This window comes from Myripristis murdjan, chromosome 12 (assembly GCF_902150065.1).
Source record: "Myripristis murdjan chromosome 12, fMyrMur1.1, whole genome shotgun sequence".
Taxonomy (NCBI): Eukaryota; Metazoa; Chordata; class Actinopteri; order Holocentriformes; family Holocentridae; genus Myripristis; species Myripristis murdjan.
In genome coordinates, this window is record NC_043991.1 from 3,397,333 (window position 1) to 3,415,380 (window position 18,048).

The 18,048-nt window shown below is 42.2% G+C and overlaps 1 protein-coding gene across 1 annotated transcript in view; it reads right to left on the minus strand.

The window, feature by feature from the left end:
• Positions 1 to 16,394, minus strand: part of LOC115369197 (NACHT, LRR and PYD domains-containing protein 14-like) — a gene marked incomplete at its 3' end in the record, with an annotated part of 48,351 nt that extends 31,957 nt beyond the window's left edge. Inside the window, exons 1-5 of the mRNA XM_030065765.1 lie at positions 16,365 to 16,394; positions 13,749 to 15,760; positions 11,811 to 11,981; positions 10,618 to 10,788; positions 8,131 to 8,301 (exon numbers count right to left, since the gene is read on the minus strand). Of these exons, the coding sequence (XP_029921625.1) occupies positions 8,131 to 8,301; positions 10,618 to 10,788; positions 11,811 to 11,981; positions 13,749 to 15,760; positions 16,365 to 16,394 (2,555 nt within the window). The remainder of the gene's footprint in view (positions 1 to 8,130; positions 8,302 to 10,617; positions 10,789 to 11,810; positions 11,982 to 13,748; positions 15,761 to 16,364) is intronic.
• Between the last annotated feature and the right edge of the window lie 1,654 nt (positions 16,395 to 18,048).

Consider the following 18,048-nt stretch of genomic DNA (forward strand, 5'->3'; position numbering starts at 1 on the left):
AGAAACTGCACAAGAGCAATAGTGGACTAAAAAAAGTATAACTATCAACATTAGAAGAGAAAAATTTATATTTTAGAGAAAAATAACAAACAAATAACACAAATTACAATACAAGTACAATACAAATAATATAAGTATACAAGAATGCAAAATTTGCAAAGAGAAACAAGCCAGCCGTGGATGGTGTTGTAGTACCAAACCAGTCCACTAGGTGTCACATTTAGGCCACTTTGACCATGTGAACGTCTCTTTCAATATCATGCTTTGCCACATTTATTCAAATGTTTGTTGAACCCACTCAGTCCAACACTGACAAGCCCCCTCCAGCTACTCTCCAGCACACCTGAGCCACAGGTGAGGGCTTCATGCTGACTGGCTGAAACAGATCTACATGACACAAAGGAAGAGCAAGTAAATAGGTAAGTAAGTAAAATTTATTTATATAGCGTTTTTCCCAGAGAAAGGCTCGCAATGTGCTTCACAAAATGACAGTAAAAAACAAAGGAAACCAGTAAAACCTATAAAAACACAGAAGACAAATAAAAACAGGAAAAAAAACACAAAGCAAAGTTATCAAAAGACAGTGACAGTCAGAACATGGTTGGTTTATGACCTTTCAGGAAAAGCTTGCCTGTACAAGTATGTTTTTGGTTCCTTTTTAAACATGTCCACAGTAGCAGAGACTCTCAGGTCCTGTGGAATAGCGTTCCACAGCCCGGGAGCAACACACTGAAAGGCTCTGTCACCCCTGGTTTTTAGCCTATAGGACGAGGCACAACCAACAGACTCCGGTCTACAGACCTAAGAGACCTGTTGGGTACATGAGGATGAAGCAGGTCACACACGTACTCTGGTGCCTGACCATGGAGAGCTCTATAAACCAAAACAAGGACTTTAAAATGGATTCTATAACTGACAGGAAGCCAGTGCAACAAGGCCAAAATAGGGGTGATAGAGGCGGGTCATTGACAGGCAGTGGTGGACAGTAACGGAGTAAATTTACTTGAGTACTGTACTTAAGTACAGACTCTGAGGATTTGTACTTTACTTGAGTATTAGATTTCTTTGATACTTATTACTCTTACTCGAATACATTTCCAAGACAATTATTTTTACTCTTACTCGAGTAAATTTCTAGGAAGGCTGAAAAGTACTCGTTACTTTAAAGTCGGCTGTGTTTTTTTTTTTTTTTTTTTTCTAAAATACTATTGGACACAAGCTGTGTTTGTCAAAGAAGGAAACCTATCACAGTACACGTTCTCCATTGGGATCTACGTAAAAGCGGAAATACGTCGCCAAATAAGGATAATGCCAAAGTAACCATGCTCAACAACTCAAAACAAGACCGCGACAATGGCGGCAGCAGGAGAAGAAAGAGTCTCAGTCTTATGATCCTCTTATGATCTCATTCATTTTATTTGTTTTTGTAGGTGTTTCTGCAGGCTTTGTATAACATTGTGATTTTACACGCAAGCACATCAGTGCAGGTGGTTTCCAAGAGTTAATTCTCTGAAACAAGAGTTACAAGGTCCTATAAATTGAAAAAATTACAGTAATTCATTGATGTAAAAAATAAGAAATTTACTCTTACTCTTACTTTTACTTTTACTTTAAGTAAATTTAAAAGCATGTACTCTTGGATACTTAAGTACCTTTAAAAGCAAGTACTTTTTTACTCTTACTCGAGTACCATGTCAACTGAGCTACTTTTACTTGTAACGGAGTAAATTTTGACCAGTAGTATTTTTACTCTTACTCAAGTACTGGGGTCGAGTACTCTGTCCATCTCTGTTGACAGGCTATACTTCCATCAGTAAATTAAGAATGCCTTTATATTGAAATGTAATGGGGGTGGATGTATTTTTCCTTCTACCAGCAAAAATGGTCTCAGGCGGTACGCGCTCTACTCGGTTCTCGCCCCGTCACTGTCGGTTTCAGAGTATAAAATATGGACTGCATGCTTCACTTTAAAGTGTCACATAAAAACTGGCCTGTGATCCAACTCGAGTCCTGATGCGAGAGTTCAAGAAACAGGCAGTTCACTGATGTTGATGATGAGGAGCAACGAGGAAGAATGAGGAGTTCAGTTGGTCCTGCAGGCCACCGGACGTACCGCAGCTTCTCTTACCTCCTTGTTTGTCCGTATGTCTGTACGCAAGATAACTCAAAAAGTAATTAACGAATTCAGATGAAACTTTATAGAGGGAATGGCAATGAGTGATGAATGAGCTGATTTAATTTTTGGAGTATCTGCGTCAAAGGTCAAAGTTAAGGTTTCTCATTTTGGGCAGTGTGTTGCGGATGCAGCTGGGGTGTGTGTGTGTTGTGTGGATGTGGTTTTGCAGCATGGTGGACATGGTGGCTAAGTCTGACTGCTCCTGTTTGTCATGTTTTACATTTTACTGTTAAATCAAGACAACAAACAAAAAAAAATAGTTCTGATGTCTTGAAATATTCTGGACCTGCTCATGCTGCTGGAGTTACTGAGCCTGAAATGTCTGAAAGTTCAAATTTGGCTCTTTGTTTTTAGGGCAGCGCTGACAGAGGGATTACTCTCTGGATCTTTAAATATCAGCGTACACCCTCCCTGTTCTCCTCTCCTCTCCTCCTCACTCCTCTCCTCCTCCTGTCTCCTGCCTTCCCTCCCCTTCCTCTCCTCCCATTTCATCTCCTCTGCTATCACCGTCCATCTGCTCTCATCCTCTTGTCTCAGCTTCCTCCCATTCCTTCCATCTTTTCATCTCCTCTAATCTCTTTGCCTCTCCTATCCTGTCTTGACTCCTCCTTTCCTCTCCTCCTCCTCCTCCTCTGCTATCCCCTCATTTTTTTACCCTCATTTCTCCCATTTTCTCCTCTTCTTCCCCACTTTCCCACCCTCCAAATGCCACCCCACCTCCATTCATTCTCTCCTCCTCTTAAACTCTTTACTAGACTCTTAATCGGGAGAGTGTGTTTGAAGCAGACGGCATTTACTGTCATTACCAAGGCCTCTGAGTCAGTGCAGTGTGTGTGTGTGTGTGTGTGTGTTGTCTGAGCTGATGGGGGTAGCGTGGTATAAAGTTTCCACGTAGCATTCAGGCTTTATGATGCCTTTTTATTTTTTAATGCACGGTAGTGGAACAAATGACACATGTAAAACATTTCGAGCAGACCAAGACGCTCTCAGGCAGCGTGCACTCATCTGACACATTTATCACCTCATTAGCATGGAAAGTCAAAGGTTTTTTTTTTATGGGTATTGTTATTTTTTCTTTTTGTTTCTGTACTGTTGTTGCTTTGTCTCACATCTGTAGTTTTTTATTTTTATTATCTATTTATTGTCCTTTGTCCATTGTTGTCTTGTCTTGTAGGTGCACAGCCTGTAAAAATGTAGCAGGATGAATTACATAATTAATGTAAGCAGTAATTGATAATGTGAAAACCTGCAATAAAAATAAAAATTAAAAAAAAAAAAAGTTTACTGGCATTTTTTTAAATATAAAATCAGCACTTAAGACCCTGTGCACATCCAGACACATGCACACATCCATCCATGCAGCAAAATCGCAGAAGTTTTAACACACTGCCTTCATAGAATATCCTTAATTTTAAAAGAATATTGAAAAATCATTACTTTCAGGCTAACTTTGTATCAATGTAGACAGAAAAAGGCAAAAAAATATAGATAGATACAGATATAGATATATATCTGTATCTATCTATATAGATATCTATATAATGTTTCTGTAAAGCACTTTGAATTACCTTGTGTTGAATTGTGCTATATAAATAAACTTGCCTTGCCTTGCCTATATATAGATAGATATGCAAAAATCAAAAAAATATATCATATTTCACAGTCTCAAGACTATAATATAACCTAATATACATGAATAGTGAGAACCTGCATATAATTAGACTTGTTGAGATGAGATTATGTGCTTTCTGCAAAATAAATGAATAAATGCCAGAACAGAATTTTGAAAGGTTACTATATATATAGTAACCTTTTAACTCACTGTTTAAATATCTGTTCTGGCGTTTATTCCTTATATCCCTTATTAGCGCATATCAAATCAGATAATGTGTGATATGCATGTGTAAACAGAATAATTCAAAGAACTTGTAATTGACTTTTTTTCTTGTCTTTGTGTGTGTAATCAACTTGTGAATTTTTATAGTGATATCTGAGAGTAAAATGTTGAACCCCTTTCCCCTGTGTGTTAAAAAGGCTGTTTGTTGGCATTATATGGTCATATAGAGGTGATTTTCAAATCTTTCCACCAATGGGATTCCTTTTTTCCCCTCACTCAGGACAAACTGAGGATACAAAATCAGTTGAGTTTGCTTCTCTTGCAATTTGTCCTAGGGTTTTTTCCTAAAATGACTGGACTATAAGAGAATGCCTTCAAACTGTGCTTTTTTTCTTTCTTTTTTTTTTTTCAAATGTGTCACAAAGCTCTTCATATCAAGTCTTTTCCCTCTAAGCGATGCTTCACAGAGCGTGTCGAAAACCAGGGTTTATGTGGAAATTAAAGTGAATGCATGGAAACTTTCCAGACCGGCATACAGAGCCCTTTCACCGGAGGAGCTGCTATCGCTTGCATCAGAGATATGAAGCTCGGCCGCGCTGCGTTTTTTTTTCGATTCTCGGTGTCTCTGGAGTTTCACAACGGCTGTTTGCTCAGCGTCCGCCCTGCTGGACGAACACGGGAACTGCAGCACGCATTTTCCTCTTTCACCTATTTTGGGAAAGTGTTATATACAGTGAAAGGTCAAATATTTGCGTAAGTTGTGTTCACAAAGAGAGGCTTCTGTAGCGCGCGCACACACATACACACACACTCAAACTCACATCCACACACACACATTGTATCCAGCGAGTGTGTCTGAGATCGTTTTTCTCTCTCTCTCAGTGTGTGTGTGTGTGTGTGTGTGTGTGTGTGTGAGAATCCAAGCAAAGCCAGCAAAGCGTCATGTCTGCCTGTCCAAGTTTCATCATCAGTTTCTTGTTTTTGAGCGAGAGAGAGAGAGAGAGAGAGAGAGAGAGAGAGAGAGAGAGAGAATATGTGGAGAGAAGAAAAACTGCGGGTTCAAACCCTGGCTTCGGTGCTGCTGCCCTACTTCTCTCCATCATTGTACTCACTCCGTCTACTTTCTGGATAAATGCACAAAGAGCAGGAAGAAGAAGGAAACAAAACAAAACAAAACAAAAAAAAGTATGAAATTGGTTCACAATGTCAGCACTTTGTTTATTGTTTCACAAAGGACAAAAAAAACTCTTGCAAGGACAGACAGGAATGAATAATTATAGAATATTTGTGAGTGTTTCTGGTGTGTGACTGAGTTGTAATTGATACTTCATTGTGTTTAACATTGATTTAATGTGTAATAATGGAAAAAACGAGGGTCAGTGAATGTATCGATATTTTGATTGAGGCTGTGGTCAGCATCAATGAGACAGTAAGACCAGTAAATATGAATAAACATGAATAAAGACCACAATAGCAACAGCCTTTACCTCTCTCTCATATCTCTGTGTAGTAATGCTGTACAGAGAGGGTGTGTGTGTGTGTGTGTGTGTGTGTGTGTCCACGATGACAACTAGTGGCGAAGCCCGGAGACGGCAGGGAAGCTCCTCGGCTCCCTCGGCCTCGGGGTTTGGAGCAGAGGAGTGTGTGTTCATGCTCCTGCAGGGACGGCCTGCCCCCTGGTGGACAAATGAGCAAATGACAGGAGGATATCTGCCTCGGCTGCAGACCCATATCAAGAAAGAAATGACGGTGTGTGTGTGTGTGCGTGTGTGTGTGTGTGTGTAATCGGTGGAGGAGGAGGTTTAAATGACACTTTTGCACAACATTAGGAATTTGAATATATAAACATCATCATGACTCATTATATTTACAAACCTGTCCAATCAATCAATTAACAATTATCCACCAAGATGCCTGATACAATTAAAAAAAAAAAAAAAAAAAAAAAAAAAAAAACAGTAACTATAAATCACAAATCAGCCAAACATGTTCTAAACTCTTTCAGGTCAGAGTTTGTTTCTGAAATACTGGCAGCTCAACCTCACTAGAACCAGAATACCACAAACCAAACGCAGGGAGGAGCGGCTCAGTAAAGGTATAGCTGAAGGTGTGCAGGAGTCTCAGTCTGTCAGAAGAGACTCTGTAGAAGGACAGAGTCCCAGCAGAGCAGTCCAGATACACCGCTACTCTGTCAGATCCACTGGGACGGACAGAGAGTCTGGTGGACTTCCTGTTGTGACTGACAGAGTAGCTGTCATCATGGCACCTCAGACTCCAGGACTGTTTATTGTTTCCAAGCCAAGAGTCATCACCACTTCTTGTGATTCCTCTGTAAGTCACTGCTATAGAAACCCATCCACTCCACTGGACCTCCCAGTAACATCGCCCAGTCAGACCTTCTCTACACAGAACCTGAGGCCACTGGTCAAATCTGTCTGGGTGATCAGGATACGGCTGCTGCTCAAACACCGTCGTCACCTTCCTGTTGTCCTCAGACAGACGGAGCTCTCTGTTCGCTGTGTTTGGATCCAGTGTGAGATCACAGGCATCTGATGGGGAGAAGACACACAACACACCTCAGAAAGCATCATTCACTCACACTCTCTTGGCTCTCATAAGGTTATTATAGTTTTGCATTTTTCATTAAAAATCAAAACTAATGTCATTTTACACTTTGTGTTTTCAATTTGAGTTTGGTTTTCATTCATTTTTAAAGAGGATTTGCTTGTTTAGTTTATTGTTTTTAATGCTCATTTTTGGTTCAGTTTGTAAGGCAGATTTCATATCCACCCAAAATACCAGAGAAAAACAAATCAAAAATTAAACAAATTAGACAATTCTTTCTACTTTTTCTCCTTCAGGTTTTTTTTCTCTTTCTCTCTTTTTCTCTACCTCTCTCTGTCCTTGCCTGCCCCCTACCCTTCATACACCCCCCCTTACACACACACACACACACACACACACAAACACCAAAAGTAAACTACAATTAATTTGCTTTCTTAATTTTTTTTTTCTTATTTTTATTTTCTGTGTTGTTTTATTTGAGTTCCTGTCTGGTTCTTTCTTTCTTTCCACATCTGTTCAGTCCTGTCTTCTCCTTTTCTAATATGTTTTCTAATGTTGTCACTATCTACACTCAACTTATTCACCTTTCTTTCACTAATAAAGGAAAAAAAAATACCAGGATTATGTATGAGATAAATCGACAGAGGAAAACTCATTTTTCTCTGTAATTTTAAAGTTGTTTTTAGTATGTTGTAGCTTTGATTGGACTCAGCAGAGAGAGACAGGAAAGGCCGGGGAGAGAGAGGGGCCGCCCTGCAGCAAAGGGCCTGAGGTGGGATTCAAACCCACGACTCAGCCTGGACAAGCTGGAGCTCTGCAGCACGTGAGCTACCAGGGCGCCCAGGTTTCTGTCATGTCAGCTGATTTTAGCTGCTTTTGGAAACACACACACACACACACACACACACACACACATATAGTTTCAGCTCGCTCACACTTTCTGTAGAGCCTTGTTTGTTTTTGTACTTCGTGCGTGTGTGTGTGTGTGTGTGTGTGTGTGTGTGTCTCAGTACTCACATCCTCTCAGGCTGTCAGCTGGAGTCCAGTCTTCTACATGTTCCAGCCTGTAGGGATGAACACAAAACCATCATCCTCTTCATCATCATCATCATCACCTGCAGGTCACATGACCCCAACACACCTGTGGCTGCTCTGATTGGCTGATCTCTCTCTGTCTGTCTGTCCAGTCCTGAGGCCACTGAGCACTTTGGACATTTCCCAGGAAATGCTGCCTGCACTGACTGTGTCCAGCACAAGAACCAAGCAACCAAGCTGCTCCGCCTGGACTGACTCCACCCCTCTAGGACTGACTCCACCCCTCTACTGACCTCAGAGGACTGACTCCACCCCTCTAGGACTGACTCCACCCCTCTAGGACAGACTCCACCCCTCTGCTGACCTCAGAGGACTGACTCCACCCCTCTAGGACTGACTCCACCCCTCTAGGACTGACTCCACCCCTCTACTGACCTGAGAGGACTGACTCCACCCCTCTAGGACTGACTCCACCCCTCTGCTGACCTCAGAGGACTGACTCCACCCCTCTACTGACCTGAGAGTCTTCAGTCTGCAGTTTGGACTCTCCAGTCCAGCAGACAGCAGCTCCACTCCTGAATCCTGCAGCTCGTTCCAGCTCAGGTCCAGCTCTGTCAGATGGGGGTTGGACTTCAGAGCCGAGGCCAGAGAAGCACAGCTGCTCTCTGTCAAGCTGCAGTCCCTCAGTCTGAATGAAGAATAAAAAATAAACTATAAGACAGGAAGAGTGCAGAAGCGTCACTCCTCAGTGAACTGGCTCCTTGAGCTCTGAGAGCTTTTTCTACTTCAGTATCTAGTTATTATTATGGATTTGCCATGTTTTCTAGCAGCCGGCTCACACTGATACAGCTATTCATTTTGTAAGAAAGTGAAAATACTACACAATAATAGGCTAATTATTCCTAAATAAATGAAAATGTTGTTATTTGAAAGTCTGGTCCCCACAGTGTCTGCCTAAAAAAAACCCTTTTGGACAAATGGAGTTGATGAGCCCTGATGTGTTTGATTTTCTTCCTCACATCACAGCAGAGATCTGGAACTGACGGCTCACCAGGGGCCTCATGTAAAGGGTGCGTACGCACAAAAACGTGGCATACACCAACTTCATGGCTGGGGTACGCACGTTTCTACAGCTATGGATCCTTTGGCGACACCTAGAGGTGAGGCTGGGAAACTGTTGATAATGTGAAGACAACTAGTCCTCAGAGTGATGTGCACATCTGAGACACATGAACAATTAGCACTGATGAATAATTAACACACCCGCGTGTCTGGGATTAGATTAGCGGATATAAAAGCACGCCTAATATTAATCCCCCTGTGCGCCCCCAAATATGATCCTGTCTTCACAGCATCAGTACCAGTCTGTGGTTCAAGTTAGTGACTTGCTGTTTTTTGCTGGTTAAACTAAACGTCAGAGCTTTCTGACCGGCCCCTGATTGTCTCTGTGTGTAAAGCACTCATGCCAATAAACCTGTGTGTCGGGCGCCCCGGTGGCTCACTGGCTAAGAGCGCACCATGCAGTAGTGGTTTTGGTAGGAGTAGAAACATGGAAGGGCGCAAGGGAGTAATTTGGCCTAGGGCGCCAACATAGGCAGAGCCGCCACTGGAACCAGGGCTCAGTCCTGATCACAGAGACGGGGGTTTGAATCCGACCTCAGGTCCTTTGCTGCATATCATCCCCTCTCTCTCCCCTGTCTATCTCTACTGTGTCTATCAAATAAAGCAGAAATGCCAAATAAATCAGGGTTTCCGCTACATGTAATTGATCGTGGCGCACCGCCACGGCTAAATAAAAGCCGCCACGGCTTGGGAATGATGATTTTTTTTTTTTTTCGGGTGTTAACAATTTAAAGTATATTGTATGAATGACCTGTGAAAACGACCCTACATTCACACATAGCATATATTTGCGCACATATACTTACTATAATCAGAGTTTTAAATGATAAATTAAATATCACGACATGTTACACTACGCCGCAATTAATTTTTTTTAAAAAACGCACTGGAGTTATCACCCGCCTGCTTTGTGCTACTGCTGCGCGCTCAAGAGTGGAGGCGGTAAAAAGCAGAGGGAGAGAAAAGGGCGAGAGAAAGGTACCTAAGCAAGATTAAGTTTAATCCATTTTTTGTTCAAGCCTGTGAAAACGACCCTAATGTTATTAATGTTAACATTGCATTGCGACCGACAGTAGGGCTGGGTGATATGGACCAAAAGTCATATCCCGATATATTTTGGCTGAATATAGATATACGATATATATCCCGAATTTTTTTCCTTAAAGTGAGAGCAAATGTTCAGTCATAGTCAAAGCCAAATATGACATGACGGGGCTGGAGCTTTTTTGGGTTGTGGATGGCTTGTGGCTGGGGTTTCTGCAGTGTTCCTGGTAGTATCTGGGGGGCAGGAGCTGCTACAGGAACGTCCTCTGGCTCGGCCCTCTCACCTGCCGTGTCTCCACTGAGAGGCCGAGGAGGAGGAAGGTTCCTGTAAAGTTACCGGGCGGCTGAGCGACCATGACCGGGGCATCAAAATGCGTGTTGTTAAAAAAGCCTGTTGTTAGCGTTAGCTAACGTTCCCTAAAGCTAACGTTAGCGTCCCTAAAAATGCCGACTAAAAAGTGTGTTGTTACTGTTAGCTAACGTTAGCTAGCACGTTAGCGTTAGCTTGGTAGTGTTGGCCGTGTTGCTAGGGACGCCTAGCGCCCGGCTGTTTGCTTTCTGTTGACACCACATCACGCCGTGAGTAAATCCAGTCAGCATCAATGGGCCACCTCTGGCTGAGTTGAACTACAATAGAGCCTTAGAGCTCTTTTTCAAAAAAAAAAAAGACACATTTGGTCCTGTTGGCCGGGGGGGGGGGGGGGGGGGGGGGGGGGGGGGGGGGGTTCGTCCACCTCAGCACCACAGTTTCAAAAAATCCTGGGGGAACCCTGTAAATAAATAAATAAACCTATACAGAATATTACATGTTCACACATCATTAAAAGTGCAGTCTGACCTGAGAGTCTTCAGTCTGCAGTTTGGACTCTCCAGTCCAGCAGACAGCAGCTCCACTCCTGAATCCTGCAGCTGGTTCTCACTCAGGTCCAGCTCTGTCAGATGGGGGTTGGACTTCAGAGCCGAGGCCAGAGAATCACAGCTGCTCTCTGACAACCTGCAGCGCCTCAATCTGAATAAAGAATAAAATATGTAGCTATAATTTCCAGTGTTTTGGATATTTATCAGTCAGAGATTTTTCAAAATATTGAAAAAGGAAAGACAAACCAATGCAATAGATATTATATCTATTATATTAATAATAATAATATTGATAGTACTAAGTAGTACTTTGTATTGCATCTTTAAAGCAAAGTTCCAAAGTGCTTTACAAAACCATCAGAGTAAATGAAAAGATAAATATAACACCTGGAATGAAAAGACTTCAAAATATTAAAAACACAAATAAATAGACAATGAAAGCAAGAAATGATAAAAGGTCCAAAATAATTCAAATTCAGTGCTAAATACGGGAGACGTGAAAACAGCCATAGGTACGTCCATAAATAACAAATGAAACGCTCAGTGAAAAGTCCTCAGATGCCTTCAGTCTACCATCTTCTCATTGTAAAACTGGAGAACAAGAGCTTCTGCATCACATGACACCAGCACCCAGTCTCTTGACCAATCAGGGCCAAAGTTATGAGCATTTCAACAGACTGACCAGGTGATGGCAGTAGAGGTGGGCCCATCAATATATTGATATAATATGGATACTGTGATTTGACATTAGATATGATGTGCTTTTAAAGGCTGCATTACAGTAAAGGGATGCAGTTTTCTCAACTTATTAGACGCTCCTCTCTGCTCTGTTATTGGCCTCAGCCTGCTCGCTCATCATATCCATATTACTAATGACTATTTAGCACTAATTTGCACTTTCATGAAAGCACCAACCAGTCATCCTAACAATATCCTCACAATATGGATATCATGATATTCAGTCAAAAACATGGTGACAGTCGACTGTGTTCATTAATTACCACAATAAATATCACATTCCCACAGATGGAGGCCATTTGGACCCCTGCATGTTGAAATAATGTAATGTAACAAAATACAGTTTGACAACAATTTGAGATGTAAGCCTGTAAAACTCCTGTTCAGCTAACAGAATATTACATATTCACACATCATTAAAAAGTGCAGTCTGACCTGAGAGTCTTCAGTCTGCAGTTTGGACTCTCCAGTCCAGCAGACAGCAGCTTCACTCCTGAATCCTGCAGCTGGTTCTCACTCAGGTCCAGCTCTGTCAGATGGGGGTTGGACTTCAGAGCCGAGGCCACGGTTTCCCAGTGAGTCTCTGAGAGTTGACAGCCAGAAAATCTGTAATTTCAGATTAAATGTCAAGTCTGTGATTTTCTTGTGTTTATATAGTATTATATTATAGTAATATTAAATTGTATTACAGGATACAAATTTTTGAAAGGTGCTTCATGTATAATATCAGAAGAAACCAAGCAGTAGAAACCTGATGCTCAAGTTCAATTACACAGCAAAAAGTCTGATTTTGAAGTATTTTAGGGGTGAGCTGCTATTAGGGCCCTATAAAATCCGTTTTATTTTTTTTCCAAATTCCGTTGTTGCCGTTTTAATTTTTGGAATTTCCGTTTTTTCCGTTTTAATTTTTGGGAATTCCGTTTTTTTTTACCTTTCACTCTTATTTTACAACCACAAAATAGTGTGTTCTTAATGTTAATGACTAAAATGCATACAAATGAAATAGAAATTACCTTAAATTAACTGAGGTAACAAATAAACAACACTTTATTTATTTATTTAACGATTACGTTGTTCTAGCAATAAAAGGTGAAAATGATATGTTATTAATGATTGAACAAAAATGACAAGAGGATGTCTCAGTAATTATTTCACCTGAGGGTTGATGTTGGGTCAATGCATGCACACATTTAACTTAAAAGATTTTTGACCGAGTGTTGACCATTGTACGTACAGGCTATTCACATGAACTTACGAATGACGATGTTTAGGACCATGCAGTCTCTTACATCAGTGGTCTGTTACGTTAAATTATTATTTGTTTTAAAAATGTAAATTACTTATCAAACAGACCTAACAATTCAACTACCAATGAATGAGCAGTAGTATGCCTGTGATAACATAGATTGAAAAATAAGCCGAAGTGAAACCTCTTCTCTGAATAGACAAGCTAAGCCAGTGTGCTGCTGTTAGCCAGTGAAAATAGAGCAGAGTGGCACCTCTTCGCTTTGTTACACAATCTATGTCAGTGCACTGCTGTAGCTGGAAAGTTTCTTTGCCTTTTGGACTCGTAAGGTGCCGGTGCAGGTGTTGTAATGTTTTTTTCTTGGTGGTGCAGGTGCAGATAAAAACCACTGGAGGGACTGTGCGACTCAGATTTGCTTCTCTCCATGTGATTTTCCCCAGACATACTGTACGTTCACCTCTGTGAAAAAGGAGTGGTAAATTGACCAGCTGGTGGTCATATATTAGCTTAAGTTTATAGCCTATCAATCTATGCATCAATAAAGAAGATCAATTTAAGGCTATCTGAATTGAATTTATTTAATTTGTAACACACATGCTTGTTTATTTCACTGACCTGTTTTCAGATATTTGCCAGGTTGAAGTTCCTTTTTTTTTTTTTTTTTTTTTTTTTTTTAGGAAAACATCTTTTGTTAAAATATTTTTTTTTTAAATTGATGACTATTTGAGACTCATATCTATTTATTTATTCTAGTTTGAAGTTATTTTTTTAGTTGACTCATACAGTGCTGCGTATTCCACTTACAGTACTTTGTTCTTACTAATAGAGCTTGTCAAGTTTAATGGAATATCGTTATGGCGTCATTTTATTCCTATTATACATCTGGGATTGCGTGGTCAGCGGGAAGTGTGTGTGTGTGTGTGTGTGTGTGTGTGTGTGTGTGTGTGTGTCGATGTGTGTCGGTGTGTGTCTCCAAAAAAAATGCCACTTAGGGCCCCAATTTGGCCAGGGGTGGCCCTGATCTGAATATTTAGAGCACTACATATCTTTATTATATTTCTGACGGTGTCAGGTATGGAAGCAGCTCTACACTGTTTGTATAATGTTGATTTCACATCAGGACTAACCGAGCCTTCCTGCAGTTCCTCACAGCTGGGATCAGTCTCCGTCGTCCCTCATATGATGTGTTGTAGGCCTTCAGGTCTAACTCATCCAGAACCTCCTCTGACATCTGCAGCATGTAGGCCAGAGCTGAGCACTGGATCTTAGAGAGTTTCTTCTCTGATCTGTTCTCTGACTTCAGGAACTCTTGGATATCCTGATGTACTGAGAGGTCGTTCATCTCCATCAAACAGTGGAAGATGTTGATGCTTCTGTCAGGTGAGACACTGTAGGTGCTCTTCTCCTTCAGGTTGTTGATGGCTGTCTGGATGTCTTCTGGTCTGCTCTCTGTCTGACCCAGCAGGCCTCCTAAGAGCCTCTGGTTGCATTCCAGTGAGAGGCCATGAAGGAAACGGACAAAGAGGTCCAGGTGACCATTTTCGCTCTTCAGGGCTTCAGACATGACTGTCTTCAGGAAGATATCCAACGATGGCTCAATGTCAACTCCTTTATTGTTGCGTGTTCTCATGACTCTGGCCAGTACCTCTGTGTTGCTGTTGGTGTAGCAGTGGAAGATGTAGACTGCAGCCAGAAACTCCTGAATGCTCAGATGAACAAAGCAGTAGACTTTTTTCTGGAAGAGCACACACTCGGTTTTGAAGATCTCTGTGCACACTCCTGAGTACACCGAGGCCTCTGTGACATCAAGACCACACTCCTCCAGGTCTTCTTGGTAGAACATCAGGTTGCCTTTCTCCAGATGTTCAAACGCCAGCCTGCCCAGCTTCAGAAGAACTTCCCTGTCAGTCTTCATCAGTTTCTGCTGACTTCTCCTCCTCCTGTCATGTCTCTCACCATACTTGTGCTTCTTCCTCTGTGACTGAACCAGCAGGAAGTGTGAGTACATGTCAGTCAGGCTCTTGGGCAGCTCTCCTGTCTGGTCTGTAGTCAACATGTGCTCCAGAACTGTAGCAGTGATCCAGCAGAAGACTGGGATGTAGCACATGATGTGGAGGCTCCTGGACGCCTTGATGTGTGAGATGATTCTGCTGCACAGCTGCTCATCACTGGATCTCTTCCTGAAGTACTCCTCCTTCTGGAGGTCAGTGAACCCTCGCACTTCTGTTACCCTGTCGACACATGTAGGAGGGATCTGATTGGCCGCCGCAGGTCTGGAAGTTATCCAGAGGAGAGCCGAGGGAAGCAGATTCCCCTTGATGAGGTTTGTCAACAGCACGTCTACTGATGATGTCTGTGTGACATCAGACACGACCTCATTGTTCTGGAAATCCAATAAAAACCTGCTTTCATCCAGGCCGTCAAAGATGAACACGACTTTACAGATGGCGAGCTTCTCTGCTGTGACCGTCTGAAATGTTGGATGGAAAACACAGAGCAGCTGGAGAAGACTGTAGCACTCATCTATGATCAAGTTCAGCTCCCGGAACGAAAGCAGAACCACAAGACTGACATGTTGGTTTTCCAAGCCCTCTGCCCAGTCCAGAGTGAACTTCTGCACTGAGAAGGTTTTTCCAATGCCAGCAACGCCCTGCATCACAACTACTCTGATGTGTGTGTCCTGGCCAGGTAAGGGTTTAAAGATGTCGTGGCACTTGATTGGAGTGTCACTGAGGGTCTCCATCTTGGATGTTGTCTCCAGCTGCCACACCTCATGTTGGGTATTAACCTCTTCACTCCGCCCCTCTGTGATGTAGAGCTCAGTGTAGATCCTGTTGAGGGGGGTTCCAGTTCCTGCTGCAGCAGTTCCTTCTGTCACAAATTCACATCTCCTCCTCAGACTGATCTTATGCTCGTCTAAAACCTCCTGCAGACCGCCGTCCACTGGGCTGGTTTGACTGGGTGTCTGCAGTCCAGGTCTTGTTCTGGATCTTTTTCCACACTGGGGACAGGCAGGATCTCCTGATGGATCAGACTGGTCCCAGTCTGAGGTGATGCACCGTCTGCAGAACCAGTGTCCACAGCTGGTGGAGACTGGATCCCTCAGGAGCTCCTGACACAAAGCACAGCAGGACAGCTGCTCCTTCACATCACCTCGACTCTTCTTCCTGTCTCTGCGGAGATGAAAGCAGTTTGTTTATGTTTAGACAACATTACGTTTTAACTGAAATCTTAAAATCTTTTTTAAAATCTCATAAGCGGACTCATGTCACTTTCTGTGACTACATTTACATGGATTGCAATATTCTAATATTAATGCAATTAAGATAGTATTTACAAGACTAAATGTCCATGTAAGCAGCATGACATCCACTTTGAGTTTTTACAGCAGATTATAACAAATACAGCAATCCAAGAGCTTGACAGCTCATGTTTTTTTATTTATTTTTTTTTGAAAGCAAAAAATCTCCACAATACAGCATGAGGAGGAAACTCGCTGCAACAAGCTTTCAACAAGCTAAAGAGGAAGACACCCCCTTGACTTAAACTTGAGATTAGTCACCATTGGTACGACTCCAGTGAAGACCCCATTAGGGCTGAACGATTTAACGTTTTCTGATCGAAATCACGATTTCAGACGATCAGTGCGATCTTGAACTGCGTTTTTTTTTCAACGCTCCTGACTGACTTGTGTCAACTATTTCACACATACATGCCGTCACCCTACCATCCCGCCGTCATGCCCTGTCAAGCTCACCAATCAGAAGCGGCATGCTACACGTAGACAGATCACGCTAACCAATCAGAAGCGGCCATTGTCCAGGCGACAGTATACACACTCTAACAATAAGATGGTGTCCCTAAATAACGTGTTTTGAAATGGCTTCAGCGGAACCAGAAGTGGAGTTAGGGGATTTAATTCCAAAAAAGCAGCACATCGGTCATATGGGAGTATTTCAGGTTTGGGACTGCAGATGTGCACCAGAAACAGGTACTGTGCAAAGCCTGTCGAGCAACATCCAGCGACAACACAACCAACTTAGACTGGCCCTTGGAAATGACCACAGGCATTTACATGACGAATGCGTGACCAAAAAGTCCGGGGAAAAGTCGAGTTAAAGTGATGCTCAAGCCCACTGTAGCAAATAGACTACAATTACAGCACTGTTTACTCTGTAACTCCGTATGTAAAGAGCAGCCGAAGGCACCGGGAGATAATGACTGCTGTAACGCACTACATTGCTAAATACATGGTGTCTGTTAACACGGTCAGCAGAGACGGATTTCAAAACCTCCTCTGCACGCTGGACAGAAGTTATGATTCCCTCCAACACCTCCTTCAGCCAGGCTGCCATCCCACAGCTGTACGCCGAGTGTGAGGAAAAAGTTGTAACAGAACTGAAAAATGTGGAGTGTTATTACTTATTTAACATCGTTTTTTAAAATTGTTTTGTATTTTATTACATTTTTTAACGATACACAATTACGGATTTTTTGCACTACTTTTTAAAAATAAGACAGTCAAATGTGGCTCTTTTAGTTCTTCAGTTGTAACAGCTGCTGTTAGTCAAGGACTTTAAACAATGTAAATGCATGTTTCTTGGCCATATATACATGTTGGAAGCAATTCTTACCTTTTTATTATTCCTCTTTACATTAGAGTAAACAGCATTTAATTTTTTGATGGTATAATGTAATTTATTTTCTGTCATGTTTTAAATTGTACATGGTGAATATTGCACTGAAGCTTGATTTGAACAAATATCGCAAATAAAATCGAAATCGCAATATCGGCCAGAAAAATCGCAATTAGATCTTTTCCTAAAATCGTTCAGCCTTAGACCCCATAACAAATGTCTGAATCCCCTCCACATCCAAGTGGGTTTTTATGCTGGGTTCCAGTGCTCCTGTCTGCTTCCAGGACCAGAAGTCAGGTATTAAAACACTCAGGGCCCTATCTTGCGGCAGACTCCCTAAACCCGTTATTTGCGGATTTAGGATTTAGGAAGAGGCGTTCCCCCGTAAAAAGTTGCTATCTTGTGCACCTCCCGCTATCCGCAAAACACCTGCGCTACCCGCTATATTATGCATAGGCGTGTTTTGGGCATTCCGCCAGTTACACCAATCAGTGTGCCAGGTGCCATTGCCTTTAAGGGCAGGCTGCGCTATCCTAAATCCTAAATCCTAAACCCGCGATGGAGAGAGGGAGGTAGATTTTCTCAGGGGTTCAACTGAGGCTAAAGCAAGTTGGCTTTATATACATATTATATATTATATTATAGGCGAGTTAATTCGGGAGGTGGAGCCACATGTGTCCAAGTGGACGTGTCACAAGGTTGTACTGATTGAGTAAAATCCCCGGGTCACACCACACACACACAAGAGGCAGAGGTGGAACTATGTGTAAACTAATTTACTGACAAGGTA